The sequence below is a fragment of the Miscanthus floridulus genome, chromosome 4, assembly GCF_019320115.1.
Source record: "Miscanthus floridulus cultivar M001 chromosome 4, ASM1932011v1, whole genome shotgun sequence".
Taxonomy (NCBI): Eukaryota; Viridiplantae; Streptophyta; class Magnoliopsida; order Poales; family Poaceae; genus Miscanthus; species Miscanthus floridulus.
The window spans coordinates 101,495,920-101,513,774 of record NC_089583.1 but is presented as its reverse complement, the minus strand read 5'-3'; the positions used below and the strand labels follow the sequence as shown (position 1 = coordinate 101,513,774).

At 43.5% G+C, this 17,855-nt stretch overlaps 1 protein-coding gene across 1 annotated transcript; it reads right to left on the bottom strand.

Annotated features, from left to right (window-relative positions):
• Nucleotides 1-3,596: 3,596 nt before the first annotated feature.
• Nucleotides 3,597-16,710, bottom strand: LOC136552344 (transcription factor bHLH111-like). The gene is made up of 7 exons (XM_066543884.1): nt 16,134-16,710; nt 7,899-8,688; nt 7,640-7,774; nt 5,435-5,509; nt 5,253-5,318; nt 4,445-4,483; nt 3,597-3,947 (listed from the first exon to the last, which is right to left on the bottom strand). Exons 1-7 carry the CDS (start codon nt 16,526-16,528, stop codon nt 3,777-3,779), a joined length of 1,671 nt encoding a protein of 556 aa, XP_066399981.1. The 5' UTR covers nt 16,529-16,710; the 3' UTR covers nt 3,597-3,776.
• Nucleotides 16,711-17,855: the final 1,145 nt, after the last annotated feature.

Here is a 17,855-nt window from a genome sequence, read left to right as displayed (position 1 = left end):
TCAAACAGAACAAGAATAAGGGCCTTGATTCATAGCAGCCGGACTTGGCATCACAAGTAACATGAAGATTGTCAGTTTCACGTCGAAAATTAGAACTCGACAAAACCTAAACCCTAACTTGGATGCCGTCTACTGAATATATAGTCTAAGGGTGGCTAAAGACCCCCTATTCGCATCCCGGAGCCCCAACACGTTGAACAACCAACGGCCCAAAAGATGGTTATGTATAGTACCCTGACAAATTCTGAATGTCCACTTATTTCGACGATTCTTGTTGATCCCAAATGAATTTTGACATGGGACCAGTGGCATTGGCAAGCTTATCTCCTTAGTTTTCCGTGCATCAAAATTAGAGTTCGTATGTGGCCTGGGTGTCAGTTTTAGTGTAGGTTGCTCCTGTAGTTCATGATTGATTTGAACTTGATATGGATTGGGTCTCCAACTTGGCTGGACACCCATAACATTGAGCTTTGATGGTCTTGCACTTCAAGATAGGTCTTGAGCATGGTGCGTCCATGTCCATGAGTTGTAGATACAACGTAAGAAGTCTCTTCAAGGTTCATAGCATTCTCGAATTGTTCTCTAAACACACTGAAAGTGCCGACATTAGATAGCACCAAATTCTTACTTACATCGTTGTGCAAACATAGGAATGAGATCACCTTATATACAATGGTCGTATCGTTAGGTTGCATGTCCCCTCACCAACTTAGTGGAAAATTGAGCTCGCGAGAGATGCACGAAGGCCATGATGTGTTGGTACCTGACACAATGCTGATCGATTCAATTGAGTTTCAAAAGAATACAACATCTTCTAGAGCATTTCATGATCTTTCACTCTCTCGTGCTCGTGGTGAGTTAGAGTGGTGTGTCCAAACATGATAGAGAGTTCGATCTAAGATGAATTAGAACGCATGATAGGATCATTGGATAGGACTCCAAGCCTCCCATGCTTATACAAGTTAAAATAGTTTGTTTACAGGCAAGTTACAAAGTTTGATTTCAAGATGAATGGAACATACGACACGGTCTCTGAATAAATCTATGAGCTGCAAGTCATCAAGATGATCTACAATAAGTTGTGCAACCCGTTGCGACACACGAATATGTCTACTAGAATAAAAATTACACCGTTTTGAATGAAAAAAAATATTATATCACTAGCAGTAATTTAAAGCTTATTTTTAAAATAATTAATGCATGTCATAAATCAAGTTATTACTTGAGTTTTGGGCAATGAGCTAAGGATGTGCCCCGATTGTAGCGCATAAGCATATTTGCTAGTAGACCTAAAACAAGCAAAGCAGGCGTGCATGTCGTTAATCCTTACGGTCCTGTTCTTTGATGTGATCCTACGCACGATCAAATATGCCCTCCGGTCCCCTCCGTTCGTTGTGTCGCAAGCAAAAATCATATATAACACCTATTGCCTAGTAATGTTGTTTTTGGTCGAACGGTGATGCACATAAGGAGCATATGCCCCTAAGGGCAAATTTTCTGTGTTCATTCTAGCCACTGTTTAAAACCACACAATGTATTGGATAGCGAGTGTACTCAGCAGTCAGCAGTCAGCAGGTTGCATTCATCTTCACCACCATGTTGGCGGCGTCTTAAGGTGAGTAGGGTCGTACACGAACGTCTTCATAGCAGCAGACGCGAAGAAGAGGGACAAGAAGCGAGACGTGAAGAGCAACAGCGCCCATGTATATTAGAGATGATGAACACGGTTGGAGATGGAAATTAATAAAAAATATATTATCATGACATGGTGAGACACAGTCTTGATTTCATAAATCAATCTCCTGGGCCAGCTGGCCTGGCCGCTGTGCCTCCAGAAAGTGCTGCTAACAGGACAATTCTTTCTACGGGCCTGATCTCTACTGGGTTGCTATTTGACTATACTGATCTGCAATTTCCTACCCAGATAAGTTCGGATCTAAATTCTAGTGAGCTTTGGCATCACTGCTAAAAACCTAGCGACATAGGTAAGCAACATTTGTTAATCACATCCTATGTCTCTTATTTGTTGGGTGGCATCCAATGCCCTAGATCCCAACGTCATGCCCTAAGACCCTAATAATCTATGCGTTGTATGAAATCGCTATGAAATTCTAATCGAGGTTGATCAAAACAAGCTGATTCTGGGCCATTCCAAACATCTCTGTTTTCACCGGATCAATCACATTGACCATCGCATGAGGTTCTGAGAAACGATAATTAACAACACGCACAACCTTGACCTATTATTTTTCCCATCCACGTAGATACACACACTGTTAGTTCCAATGGTGATTACAGCTGGTAGGGTCATTAGCATTTTCAAAATATTTTTCAAAGCATTTTCACTTGCTTTCACACCACGTCACTATGTCTAATGCATATGCAATGTTAGTCCTCACCTAATGGCACTAGATAATCGTAATCACTTTAGAGTTCCCCTCTTAATACTACGCCTATCTATATCCTAAACCCGACTGTTTAGTACTCTATTGCACTTTGGCCAGCGAACAAAACCCCTATACATTATACCTTTGTCTTGGGGCTTGTTTGGAACTCCTTCCAATTCCTTGCAATGGTTGCAACTCCTTCTCTTCTCTTTGTTGAACACTTGCACCATGGTCATTATCAACTCCACCATGCTCCTAGCCTTGCTCAACTCCATTTTATGGACCCTAACTCAGTTATCTCCAATTAAAAACATTAGTTCACTAGTTGTCACTTAATTACCAAAACAAAAAACTAGGGTTTTCACCCTTGTAGATATTGTAGGATTTGTTTCTACCTCTTCATTATAATTAAATTACTAGAAAACATGTCCATGAATTATAACGGAACGTACAATTTGTTGTGCCATGCTCATGCCGACTAAAATGAGCTAGCTATTTCTTGTTAGATTTAATTGGGTTTGGCCCAACCTTAAATCAAATAAATTTGTAGGCCCATAATAAATGCTAGTGTGATAAATGATAATCTCGTATAGAAAATTGACATGTAATGTAACTTAAATAGGTGACTATGAGTGCATTTATCGTGAGTTTTTAAAAAGGTGGAAGGCATGCCACCCACACATGTGACACGAACACGCTCGGCGATGCAAGTAAGGTTTTGCAACTCTAAAATCAAAGCGAGAAGGGTGACAATGAGGTGAGAAAGGTGAGAGCTGTGGCGGATCCACGGGGGGGGGGGGGGGGGGGGGGGGCTAGGGGGGCAGCAGCCCCCTGTGGAAGTGATTTTCCTTTATATTTACTGTAGTAAAAACGTGATTTCACCGTTAATCTTCGACATTTGTTCTAAATCTCTATTGATTAGCCCCCCCCCCCCCCCCCCCCCCCGAGGTGCTCATCTTGGCTCCGCTAATGGGTGAGAGTGAGGGATGATGGATCAAGAGACGAGAGTAGCACGGGATAGACAAACGGTGGAGAGAGCGAGAGATTGAAGAAATAAAATTTTGCTCTTTAATATTAGTTATATATAAGAAACGGAAAATTAGACAAAGCTAAATTAGCTGATAACATATCTCTCGCTCGGACTAACAAAAAATTACTACATCAATGTCAATGATGATGATGAAATTATTAATGTCACGAAGCCTCTAATTAATAAAACCAGATACATCAGGTTTTAATTTAAATAATGAAATCGTGGTTGTACACAAATTGAACTCTAAACTTATAAGGCTAATCATCATGTTTTGTCTTCTTTAACAATAATATATTCACCACAAATTATTACCACTCAGTATGGTAACCAATCGAATAAATAGCTAGGAATCCAGTTCATCGGTATAAGCAGCTTCTATATGGGGGCGTCCAGTAATCTGGGCCGTTGTTATCCCTGTACACTTGAGGCGTGCATGAGACGGGTACCAAGCACAGGCCTCTACCTCGCAGGTCAATCTCTGTCTCCGATTTCTCCTTCCTATCCAACCTTCCCGATGCGTTGTAGTCCTGACAAAATAATATATAGGGTTACTACCTGTTAGGTCATAACAATTTAAAAATGTAACGTGTAGTTACAAATGAAGCATGATGACTACTTGCTATATGTTGTTACTGTCATTCTATACTTGCCAAATTATAAGACTTTGGCTGTTCACATACGTACATTTTGTTGTGAACTTAGATAGTTATACACTATGTCTGGATACATAATAAGATCAATGTATCTAGAAAAACCAAAACATCTTATAAATTTAAAATAGGGGAGTGCGTACTTTGTATTGTCCCGTTTTGAGTTGATTCATAACTTATTACTATAATATATATACTGCCTCCTGTCAATTAAACATGACGTTTAGACAACAATATCAAGAGTGAGACAGCTGTTTTCTATTGTCTGAAACGTCAAAGTAAACTTGACTGGAGATATATTATACCCTCGATGCAAAGGCTCAAAGGCATGCATAGTGGGAAAGAGGTAGGCAGCTTTGTTAAATATATCGTACCTTGCTACTACTTGTCTTCATGTATGGATCACTCAGCAACTGCATGCAACAAACCAGAAAGAGAAGCTAGTCAGTTCAGCTCAAATAATTAAAAACCCCTACAAAAGCAAAATGAGACTCAATTCATCAGAGAAAAGCATTCCACGTTTTGTATGATGAAGTGATAGCAGAGCCAAATTGCCAAAGGGCCGGGGAGGTGGTGTCTAAGGGGGCCATGACCATGCATTCCATTACACAAAAGCAGCAGCGCACTACTAACACCCATGTTGTCCAAAATACGAACAAAGGGGAGCCCCTGCTGGGGGCCCACCAGGAAGGGTATGAGTCGACATAGGATTTGGAGGTAGGACACGTGTCCTCTGGTGGTTGGTCACATTGCATGATGATACCATTCCAGGTACCCCCCCCCCCCCCCCCCCCCCCCCTGCAAATACCAGGGCCCTCTTTCAATCCTTTTTGACAAGCCAATAATTGCACACTGTCTATATTTATATTATGGAAGTCTTAGAAAGATTTTAAAAAGTTCTGCATCACAAAACATATGGCGATTTTAGAAAGATTTTAAAAAGTTCTGCACCCGGCCTCTTTCCCGATCAGTGATTGAAATATTTAAACAGCTTATTATGCCGCACACATATAAAAATGGATACTACCAAAAGACTAGGCTACTGGTACTATATACATACAAGGTCAATAATCAAGTTAGTTCAGGTATATTTATAAAAGCATGAGAAAACCAGCTATGTGAAAGATGAATAAGATGACTAAACTTTCAGGAGTATATATGCAATATATATGGCCAAGTTACCTGCACTTGTTCATGCAACCACTTGATGTAATTTATCGCCTCATACAGAACTGATGCGGTATCGGTCTAATAAGACATACGCACATAAGACAGGTAGGTCAATGCATGCAAAAGGCCATTATATTAAACTAATTAATATTCGAAATAACACATACGTATACGCAGTACGTGCGAGCGCGTACCTTTCCAAATGGTGAAACGATCTGTTGCAGTGCAGTTATCTTATCTCCTAACTTCACTTTTGGCACCTGCGATGCCTGTTAAACTAAGCAACATCAACATCCCAACCAATAAATATTTATATAGCGACTATGTACTTATGTTTATGTCGCTAAAATATCGTATAATATGAACTCTTGCATTTGATCTGAGCTAGTTCTATAGTGTGTGTGTTGCACCCTAGCTAGACAGGTCTTCAGTTAGTATCTGAAACCCGAGTTCGTTAGTGAAACACATTCTAGTTTTGTTCACTCTCTACTCGAAGTGGTTTGCATCCGAGGATAGCAAAATGTAAATTAGAAGTACTTAATCTTTTCCAAATTATGAGTCACTTTAGTTTTGTCCTCAGTCAAAAAAAATGTTGAACAAAATTATCGAAAATGCATGGATATCTACAACATCAAATTAGGATAATTACATCCATCATAAAACATGTGATGATACTTGATAGTGCATTTATTTGGTATTGTGGATGTTAATATATTCTAAAAAACTGATCAAATTTGGACAAATTTATCCTAGGACAAAGCTAAAATAACCTATAATTGGGAATGAAGGAAACAATAAACACATGTGGTGCCAAGCGAAGTTTAAGCAGTGTTGCTATAGTGGTTGAATTTAAAGGCAAACTATATTCATAGTAACCATCACTACATTTGAGGATATACAAAGCACATGTTTATTACATGGTAAGCATCACTTGATTACTCCCTTCTCCCATCCATCATGCACAAGGAATTCTCCGTAGCTCTGACAACTTCCTAGTGAGTTGACGTTCAAGCTTAGGGCATGAGGGTTTTCGCAAAAAAGTGACCGGTCTAGAGGGAATGCTGCCACAGTGATAAGTTGGGCAAGTGGTGATGGTGGATATAGGGGAAATGGGTGCAATGATGCCAATGGTCAAAGTGGTGGAGGAAAGCTAGTGGGGATGCTTGGGCGGAGCCGCGGATCGAGGTGGGAGTGGGACGATATGGAGTGAGGTGGTGGATCCGCTAATGGGAGCAAGTGGTAAGGTTGTAGCATTGGGGAAGAATGAGGCTTGGAGCTATGCTTCGAAATCTAGTGTCGAGCTCAATAGTGAGACCCATGAGTGATCATCTGGATTAAGAAATTCATGCTTAACTTCCTTTGGGCATGTACAATGAGGATGCTAGGTGATTAGCAAAAAAAGCCATTTTTCTCACTATGCCATTATTAGCACCTGATGCTTAAAAGGTGGATAAGATGTTTAAATTAGCATCAATGCTCAATATGTGTGAAAGGATGCTGAGCCTATCTGATGCCTAATGAAATGACAATCTTCTCTCTCTTTAAGCATCAGTTTCTAAGCTCCTTATATTGTATACTACTCCATCTATGCTAAATTATAAGTCATTCCAATTTTCTTGAAGAATCAAAGCATCCCAAGGCACTGTTTGCTTAAACGGTCGTTTATCCCATTTAGACACCGTGTAAACGCTACATAGTGGTATAGCATTTCCATTTAATCAGTCGTTTAACCTGTTTTACCGGTCGTTTTGCCTGTTTAATTGGCTGTTTAGACCCAATAATGGCTAAACGACAAATGACTGGCTGTTTACCGTTTAGCATTTAGGATAACATTGTATCAAGGTTGATCAAATTTATATAACAAAATAATAACATTTATGATACCAAATAAGTATCATTAGATTGTACCTATTGATGTCATAAATCATTGTAATTCTCTATATAATTTTGATCAAACTTGAGACGCTCTTTGACTTTCCAAAAAAATTAGAATGACTTATAATTTGAGACGGAGGAAGTATTTAGAAACTTTAGGTTGTCATCCAAAGATATTTATATATATAAGTGCATCAATCTTTGGATCAGAGTCAAATTCTGGAAATTAAAAAAATGCATATAATACAAATTACTCCTAAGTAGGAATGCACAGTGGAAGAGCTTTAACTAAAATTGAGAAGGGGTGCCATTTAATTAAACCTGAGACAATAATAGAGGAGGCTAGATTAGCAATGTATCAGCACTTAAGTGGTGGAATTAAGTATTTCTTTAATTAATAAACTTTCTAAGTTAAGGGAGGCCATGGCCCACTTTAGTCTATTGCATATGTACGTGTAAACTAAATGGATAAGAAGACTTTGCATGACTGCATGCGCGTGTAGAGGCTAGCTAGGTGTGTGTACCTTGAGATACGACGTGGGCGAGGAGGCCTCATTTTTGGACTTCTTGGCGTTCCCTTCCGACCCTTGCTGCTCCTCTGATCTCTTCTTCTTCCCCTCCGAGCTTCCCTTGCTGCCACCTCCGCTGCTTGTCTTTGCCTGAAGAAATGCTCAGATGGATCAGCGCGGGTTCCATCCTCTGCCCGCTTAGCATTACGTTGTACTGTGTGGCAAGAAGAAAAAGAAACCATAGTTTGCATCCGTCGTCGACGGTCGATCTTACCGGCGAAGAGATTTCGTGCCCTTGCTTCTTGTACTCCACCTGCGCCTTCGTTGACGTGGCCGGCGCCGGCTGCTCTGGTTTTCCCAGCGGCGCTCCGCCGAAAGATATCAGGTCCGACAGGCTCCTCGCCGCGCCGGCATTGTTGCTCCACGGCACGTCCATATACATCCTGTTGCTGCTGAGCCCGAGCATGGAGCTGTACCCCGCGGGCCGGAGGAACTCCTGGCCGCCGCCGCCGGTGCCGCTGCCCCCGGACGCCGCTTCCTCCAGCCTCGCGCCGTGGCCGTGGCCGTGGCCGCCTATCTCGTGCTTGCAGACGCCGCCGCCGGAGTCCAGGAACAGGCCGGCCTTGGCGCCGTGTCCCAAGGCGGCCACCGCGGCGGCGTTGTTATCGCATGCCGCGGCGACGCCGGCGCGGTGGTGCGCGTCGCCGAGGCACGGGCTCGGCGGCGCTATGGACCAGTTGCTCACAAGGTCGGACAGGTTCGCCGTGAGCCGCTCCGACTGGTGCTGGTGCGTGAGCGCGCCGGCTCCGTAGCCGGAGCTCAGGTGCTTCTCCAGGGCGGCTGTCGTGAACTGGTGGTGGTCCGGCCACCCGCCGCCACCGCCACCACCGCTGCCGCCGTCGCTGCTGCCGTATTCCATCTTCTTGAGGTAGTCGCAGGCCGGGGGCTCGGCGAAGAGCTCCGGCGCGAGCGTCCTCGAGTTGAGCAGCTCGAGGAAGTTCTCGCTGTCGTCGTGGGCGTCGTGCACGGCCTGCATGCTCCTTCCAACCTCGCCGCCGGCTCCCCTGACGAGAGAGAGGGAGAACAACAAAAGGTGAAGCTAGCAGCAGAAGTTGCACTGATTGCACCGAAATGCCGGGAAAAGTGCTGTGTATGAACCCTTGCTTATTGTTATTAATTATTAGCACTGATTTAGAAGTGATCTATCATTGAGCAATCGATTAAAGAAGTGGAGGCAAAACTTTCCCCGAAATGACGAAGCGCATGTGTGAGAATGTAACCAAGCAAAGAGAGGGGTCAACTTTGTGAAATGGATTAAAGTACTAACAAGGGGGACATGGATGCTGCTTGATATGGTTCCACTTTTTTCGGTGATCCGTACCAAACAGGCCTTAGTTGCTTCTGTTAGATGGATCCCATCGGTTTGGCCCAATGGCCAATTGGGCCTTAATCCGCGCTCTGATCGGGGGTGCCCAACCTTAACTATGGTGGGTGGGCCCCCGTCGCACAGCGTCATAAAAGGGAGGTGGGGCGATAGGGCACAAGGCACGAGGTTCACCTGCGCCGCCAGACACCCCACCTACACTCCTAACCCTAAGCCGATCTAGAGAGGGGCGCTGCCAGCGACGGAAAGCCGCCATCGGCGCCTCTGCTCCACTGCCGCGCCGGAGAACGAGCTGAGCCAAGCGCCGTCGGGCACAGAGTGCCGCCGCAGTGGCTCGGGCTCAGGGCAACGTCGCAAGGCCGCTCGACGGCGGCGCGCTCAGCCTCGGGCGAGCGCGCTCGCCGACGAGGGCCCTGCGGCGGCCCCACCATTTCTCTCCGGCCGCCATGTTTTGGGTGAGAAGGGGAGAGAGAACCGACCGCCATGGCGTAGAGAGAGAAAGGGGAGGGGTGGCCAGGCAGTTTTGATCCGGCGATCAACGCGGACAGCCGTTGGATTTGATCCGACGGGAGGCGTTCGTTGGACCAGCTTTCAGCCTAGTCTGGGCGCGGGGACCAGCTTTCAGACTGGGCCGTTTTTCGCCGCTGGGCCACGACAGCGCGCAGCGCGCGAGTGATTTTCGGCCCGGATGCAGAGTAATGTTTACGGATTGTTATTCGGAAGCAATTTTTTGATGTTTTTTTGTCCAGTTTAAATCCCTGATAAAATTTGAACCAACAAAATAATTTTTTTCAGAGAGTAGATGAGTACAATAAAATGCTTCTGAAAAGTAGATAAAGAATTTTTTCATGTTTCCGCTCTTGAGTTAATGTTTATTATCATCTAATTAAATTCGAACCAAAGAGAGAATTTAATTTGAAGAGCAATTAAATTTTATTTAGTAAATCATGATATTGATATTTTTCTGACCAACGTTGATAATAACAATATTATAATATTTATTCATAAGTTTTTCATGCATTAATTCTATTTCTGCCCAACGGTGATGTAGAATTAGTATATAAGAATATTGTATGTTTTAATTTTGACCAACGTTAAATTAAAACATACAATTATTATGTCATATTTTCACATTATCTCTGATGGTGTTTTTCAGGACTCAACCCAATGGCATTTACCTCGCACATACCACCTCCTGAAGGGGGCAACTATAGGGTATGGCGAGAGAAGTATGAACTAGCACTTGCGCTGTCTGAAAATGACCTAGCGCTTACCTCCCCGTGTCCTACTGAGCCAGCGGACCCGGGAAGGGAAGAAAATGAGACTGATGCTGATGTCACTGCTCGATAGCGAGATCATGCAGAAGTGCGGATAAAATATGATCTCGAACATAAGAAATGGGATATTTCAAACGCAAGTGCTTGATGGTGGCTAAGTCCACAATTTCAGATGCTATAAGGGGGTCTATCCTAGATTGTGATACCTCCACAGAGTATCTTAAGAAAGTGGAGAGTCAGTTCACTAGCTCTTTAAAGGCTTATGCCAGTACTTTGATCAAGAAATTGTTCAATGAGAAATACACTAGTGGCGGTATCAGAGAGCACATACTGAAGATGAGCAACACGGCTTCGAAGCTGAAGCCAATGGATTTGGGGCTCAAGGATGAGTTCCTGATTCATTTGGTTTTTACTTCCTTGCCCAAAAAATATGAAACTTTTGTTGTGAACTACAACATGCAACCCGATAAATGGGATATAGAGAAGCTCATTGCAATGTGTGTTCAAGAAGTGGAGAGACTGAAAAACTCATAGGGTGACTCTGCTAACCTTATGAAGGACAACAATAAGAAGAATTTCAATAAGAATGCCAAACCTCAAGGGAAAGCCCCTCAGATTGAGCATCATCACAAGAACAACAATGCCCAAGTTGAAAAAGGATCAGTGCAAATGGTGCAAGAAGCATGGACATTACCAGAGGGACTGTCCAGACTTTCTGAAGAGCCTTCTGAAGAGAGATGAGGACTACATTACATTCATAGATGAGTTCTTGTATTTAAGTTATGCAAAATCTATTTGGTGGATTGATTCAGGTGCAACTGTTCATGTTGTAAAGTCATTACAGGGTTTTCATACGAGGAGGACCCTACAAAGAGGAGAGAAAAAAATAAAGTAGCAAATGGAGTTGAAGCTGAAGTTGAAGCCATTGGAGATCTCTCTCTAGAATTAGATGATGGTTTTAGACTTTAGCTTTCAGATATTCTTTATGTACCCTCTTTGCGTAGAAACTTGATAAGTGTTTCACGATTAGATGATGACAGATATGATTGCTATTTTGGTAATGAAAAATGTTGGATTGTGTATACTAATAAGTGTGTTGGTCTTGCCTTCCGACAAGACGAGCTTTATTTATTATCACTTTTTGAGTATGTGAATGTTGTGAGCACTGAGAACGAGAATGTCTCCTCATCTATGAATGCAAGTAACAAGTAGAAGAGAGTTCATGATACATCATCGAAATTATGGCACTATCATTTAGGCCATATTTCGAGGGGGAGAATAGAGCGATTGATTAAGAAATCAATTCTTCCGCCTTTAGAATTTTCAGATTTAGAATAATGCATAGATTGCATAAAAGGAAAGTACGTTAAGAAAATAAAGAAAGATGCCAAACGAAGCGTAGGAATTTTAAAAATAGTTCACACAAACATCTGTGGTCCTTTTTTTTGAAGGGTGTGGATGGTTATGATTCTTTTATAACATTCACATATGGCTATTCTTGTTTTGGCTATATTTATCCAATTAAACAAAGATCAGAAGCATTGGATAAATTTAAGATATTTAAGGCTGAAGTAGAAAATCAGCACAACTTAAAGATTTAGTAAGATCCGATTGTGGGGGAGAGTACTACGATCGACACACCCCATATGGCCAAGTTCCTGAACCCTTTGCAAGGTTCCTATAGAAAAATGACATAGTAGCCTAGTATTCTACACCGGGCGAGCCTCAGCAAAATAGAGTAGCTGAAAGATGCAACCGTGCCTTAATGGATATGGTGAGGAGCATGATAAGTTACTCTACCCTGCCGATAAATTTATGGATGGAGGTGTTAAAAACCGTCATTCATATTCTTAATCGAGTGTCAAGCAAGTTAGTGCCTAAAACACAGTATGAGCCGTAGACTAGAAAGGAACCCTCACTTAACTATTTGTGTGTGAGGTTGTCTAGCTAAGGCTAAAGTCTTTAACCCAAATATAGGGAAGCTAGACTCCAAGACAATCAGTTGTTATTTCATTGGCTATCTAGAAAAGTCAAAAGGTTATCGTTTCTATTGTCTTAACAGACAAACAAAGATTGTAGAAACAAGACATGCTGTGTTCTTAGAGGATGATATGATAAGGGGATCATGGTAGCACGAGAAATTAATTTTGAAGAGAAGCGGGTATACGTGCCCACTTCGATGGTTCAGGACCCATTCTTCACACTACTTGTTGTTGTCGTACCAATAGTGCAAGACATTATAGTAACAACACCTGTTGTTAGTTCTCCTATGGCAAAAATGAATGAACATGGGGAACCTGTTGTTCAAGATCCCATAGAACCCATTGTCACATATAAGGTGGAGCAACAACAGCCTCATATAGAACAAGCGTCACCTAACGAGGCCCCTAGAAGGTCTCAAAGAGTCAGAAGATCAGCCATTCCTGATGACTATGAAGTTTGTGAGGAATTTTAAATGGAGGGTGATCCCACCTCATTTGAAGATGCCATGAGAAGCGCTCATTCATTAAAGTGGCTTGAAGCCATAGAAGATGAAATGAAATCAATGAAAACCAATGGTGTTTGGACTTAGAAACAATTCCTAAAGGAGCCAAGATAGTAGGCTGTAAATGGGTCTATAAAACCAAACATGACTCCAAAGGGAATATAGAAAGATTCAAAGCGCGACTTATGACGAAAGGCTTCACGCAAAGAGAAGGTATAGATTATAATGAGACATTTTCTCCAGTCTCATGTAAGGATTCTTTTAGAATCATAATGACGCATATAGCACATTATGATTTAGAATTACATCAGATGGATGTAAAGACGATGTTCCTAAATAGGGATCTAGAGGAAAATATTTACATGGCAAAACCGAAAGGTTTTGTTGTGGAAGGAAAAGAACGTATGGGATGCCGCCTGAAGAAATCCATTTATGGATTAAAATAAGCTTCAAGACAGTGGCATTTGAAGTTTGATAGTACAATAAGAAAGTTTGGGTTTCAAAAAAATATAGAGGACAATTACGTTTATGTAAAGTTTAAGAATGGGAAATACATTTTCCTAGTCTTGTATGTGGATGACATCTTGCTCGCTAGCAGTGATGTTAATCTACTACTAGAAACAAAGTTCTTGTCCTTGAAGTTTGATATGAAGGATCTCGGTGAAGCTTCGTTCGTCCTAGGAATAGAGATTGTAAGTCTTCACCTACTCCCATAGTCAAGGACGATAGATATGGGGAATTTCAATGTCCCAGGAACCAATATGAGATCGATCAAATGAAAGCGGTTCCATATAGTTTAGCTGTCGGAAGTTTATAGTATGCTCAAGTGTGTACTCGCCCTGACTTAGCATTTGTTACCGGGTTACTTGGCAGATATCAAAGTAATCCAGGAATAGAACACTGAAAATTAGTAAAGAAAGTTTTACGTTACCTGCAAGGTACGAAAGGTCTCATGCTAACGTACAGAAGATCTGATTCTCTGTACATAGAGGGGTATACAGATTCTGATTATGCGGGAGATAACAGAAAGTCCACGTCAGGATACATATTCACTCTCGCATGAGGAGCTATATCATGGAAAAGCTCAAAGCAAACTGTTACTACATCGTCCACAATGTATGCCAAGTTTGTAGCATGTTATGAGGCCATAGGGCAGGTGAATTGGCTAAAAAAATTCATGCCCGGATTAAAAGTGGTAGATGACATACATAAACCACTCAAGTTATACTGCGATAATAATCCAGCAGTATGTTACGCTCACGACAATAAGTCAAGTGTGCTACCAAACACATTGACATAAAGTATTATGTTGTGAAAGACAAAGTCTGGGATCATATAATTAGTCTTGAGCATATAAGAACAGAAAAGATGCTCGCGAATCTGCTTACAAAAGGCTTACCACCCAGCGTGTTCAGAGAACACTTAGCCGGCATGGGTTTAAGGGAAAGCCTATGATTCTTGGACAATGAGGAACTAGTTGAGAATCTGTTTCAAAACAAAGAGGCGTATTATAGCTGTTTAATCTAATGGCAACAGACCTTGACGATGAGGCACGCTCTATACTCTGATCTGTGATGGAATGGGAACAAGATAAAGTAAGTAAGTTAAGTTTAAGTCATAAGGTGAGATCAAACAGGAGAATGTTAGATTGATCCCACCAGTTTGGCCCAATGGCCAATTGGGCCTTGATCTGAGCTCTGATTGGGTGTGCCCAACCCTAACTATGGTTGGTGGGCCCCTGTCGCACAGCGTCATAAAAGAGAGGTGGGGGCTGGGGCACAAGGCACGAGGTTCATCTGCGCCGCCAGACACCCCACCTACACTCCTAACCCTAAGCCGGTCTAGAGAGGAGCACTGCCGGCGACGGGAAGCCACCACCGGCGCCTCTGCACCACCGCCTTTGCGACTGCGCCTTCACTGCGCCATCTACATCGCCGACGTCGGACTCCACTGCTACTCCTTCACCGCCACCCGTCTCCACCGACGCTATGGCTTCCTCTTCCTCCAAGACTGATGGTTTGCTACCCGCACCTCTCTCTCTCTCTCTAGTTCCTCATACTAATTCGTGTTCTAGGGTTTACCATATGCTAAATGACAATTTACACCCACTAGATCTGCAACTAGTCGATCCTAATGGTGTATCAGCTTCTTCACACAAAATGATTAGTGGCTATCTAGCTAGCTAATTTGGCATTGTTATATATGTAGGTAGCTAGGTTATGTTTCTACCCAACCCTATCTAGGCAGCAACAACTTTAACACACACACACATATATATATATATATATATATATATATATATATATATATATATATATATATATATATATATATATATATATATATATATATATATATATATGTGTGTGTGTGTGTGTGTGTGTGTGAAATTGTATCGCAAGTTTGCAACCAATCTCACTTCACAACTATATATATTATATATGCAAATTCCAATTCCAATTCCGAATCCAGTGGACTTGCATATATGCAAGTCTTGCTAACACTTTAATCTGCATCGAATCTAGCTAGGCCACAAGCAAAGAACCTTATAGCCATAGAATCAAATCACAATAATTTTGTAATTTGTATGTACACATGTAACCCCGGCCCCCGCGCGCGCTTTCCCCGCTATATTTTCGAAATCGAAAAGAAAGCCCCTTTAGTTCTCGCTTTGCTTGCTTTGGTTCCTGATCCTTTGTGTGCTTTAGTTTCTTTCCCCTGGCCTGCCACTAGCTAGACGACTACGCTACCGCAAACATATACTAACTTACTTTGTAGCACATATTCTTGTTCTCTGAATAACTCAGCCCCGTTTGGTCGGGCTCCCGCGTGCTCCGGCTCCTACACTGTAGCGACACTGTAGCCAAAGTCACAGGAGAAAAAAAACGAGCTTCTCCGGCTCCAGTGATGTAAGTAAGAGAGAGAAAAGAAGAAGGTTGAAAAATAGCTTCGATAAATAGTGTTGCTACAGTGATTCAACAGCGGAGCTGGAGCTGCCGGAGTCCGGCCAAATGGGCCTAAGCAGCAAAGATTAATCGATCGGCGTCACTAGCAGCAGCAGCTAGCTAGCTATGTGTGTAGATATATTCGTGGAAAGGAAATTTAGATGCTAGAATCTAGCTAGGCAAAGCGAGGCTGCTTTGGAGGCACTCGGACAAAGGGTAGTGGACGCATGCCCTCTTTTCATTTCTCTCATCACCCCCTCCTGCCGGCCGCCTTCGAATCGAATATGCATGCAAATCATTCTTCTACCCCTGTATTATTATTTGATTTGATTTTGACATGTGTTCATGGAGACATATACATGGTGGTATGTGTGTACGGATATACGTTCGTGCGCGTGTCGTGTCGTGTCGTACTCACATGAGGACTTGGTTCCAGAGGTGGCTCTCGGCGGCGGCCGCCTCGGCTCCGCCGGAGTCCATGCTGAGGCCGGAGTGGTTGGTGGTGGAGGTGTTTGTGAAGGACGTCATGGTGGCGTTGGGGGCCGAGAGGTCGTCGTCGGCGCCGCCGCCGAAGGACGTCGTCGTCCGGCCGCCGTGCTGCTGGTGCGGCGCCATCGTCGGGGGCCACCTCGCCGTCGTCGCCGCGGGGGGCGGGGGCGGCCACGCGCCGTAGGCAGCCGGGTGCATGCTGTCGCGCCACCAGGAGGCCACGGCGGCAGCCGAGGACGTGGACGAGGAGGAGGCCGACGGCGGTGGAGGCGGCGGGGAGCTGGCGACGGAGGCCTCGGAGCCCTCCTGCGCCATGCACTGCATGCACACGGCCGGGGCAGCGGCAGTTGGTGCAGGCTAGCTAGCTAGTAGCTAGCTAGCTAATGAGCTCAGCTCCAATCCTAGCTAGCTCTTGTTGCGCCGTGCGGTGTAGTGGTGGGGGAGATGAGAACGAACGAGTATGGTATTTATGAGTGAATTTGGATTGTGTGTGGAGGTCAGGTGGTAGGAGGAGAGGAGCACATTGCAGTGCAGCTTGTGGGCTGTGAGACTTGTACTAGTAGCTTTTTAAAGGAGGAGGAATGGATAGCTACGCTGTGGTGACATCACCTGGCCTACCGAGCAGTGCGGAATAGTCCCTGTCCGTCTGGCTTTGGACATCTCTATCCCTTTCAGCCAGGGGTTTTGGTGTTCGGCAGTAAGCGTGTGTCACTCCCTCCTTTTGTCTCTAAGTGGTCTTACCTTCTTGTTGCTAATCTTGTATACGCTGCCTCCTCACAATCTATACTTCTTGAAGCCATTTTCATGACCATCTGTCATTCTTTAACCCGTTTTCGATCCTATATATATATATATATATATATATATATATATATATATATATATATATATATATATATATATATATATATATATATATATATATATATATATATATATATATATGACTTCTTATCTTTTGATTCGCGCTCCTATCACTAGTGCACAACTATCATGGGTAGTTACGATGGACGTTGGTCCCTCCATTTTAGCCCAAGCTCCGCCACTAGCAATGGCATGCAATGTTCAATTTGTTTTTAAGTTGCTAATTTTATTGTTGATCCTATTCAACTCCTCTGTGCATCAACTCGCTCCTTGCAACGGCCCAGCGCGCACGACCACCCCTCTTCTTTCCACCAGCTGCCGACCTTTGCGCACATGTCTTCCTCTTAGCCAATAACCAATCCCCCTCCAAACTTGTTAATTCCCCTCGCTCGCACCCCCAAGCCCGCTAGTGCGGCTAGGCTTTGCGCAAAATCCTATTAGAGAACAATGGCATGCTTCCTCTCACCAGTTGTCGACCTCTGTGTGCCCCTCTTCCTCCTTGCCGACCATCGACCTCTCCACATGCAGACATGGGCTTCCTCCCTTTGACCTAATCTTTCTCCCGCACGAACTCCGGAATCTCATTGCTCCAGCATTCATGCACCATAGGCCACCGACGCATGCTTCTCTTGCCCTCTCCCGACCTCTTCTTCCTCCTCACAAATGCTCGCACTCTCTTCCATACTTAGATTCACCCTTGTCGTGCCCAAGTGGACTGAGCCGTCCGCCCAATTTGAAGGAAACCCCACATCTAGAGGGAATACTCCCTTGTCCTCTTCAGGGATGG

Excerpts from the sequence above, each read along its gene's own strand:
- LOC136552344 (XM_066543884.1), bottom strand. The coding sequence starts at position 16,528 with ATGCAGTGCATGGCGCAGGAGGGCTCCGAGGCCTCCGTCGCCAGCTCC. Across the intron at positions 7,775-7,898 it reads GGCACGAAATCTCTTCGCCG|GCAAAGACAAGCAGCGGAGG; the intron begins GTAAGATCGACC and ends GCATTTCTTCAG. Across the intron at positions 4,484-5,252 it reads GGTTGCATGAACAAGTGCAG|TTGCTGAGTGATCCATACAT; the intron begins GTAACTTGGCCA and ends TGTTGCATGCAG.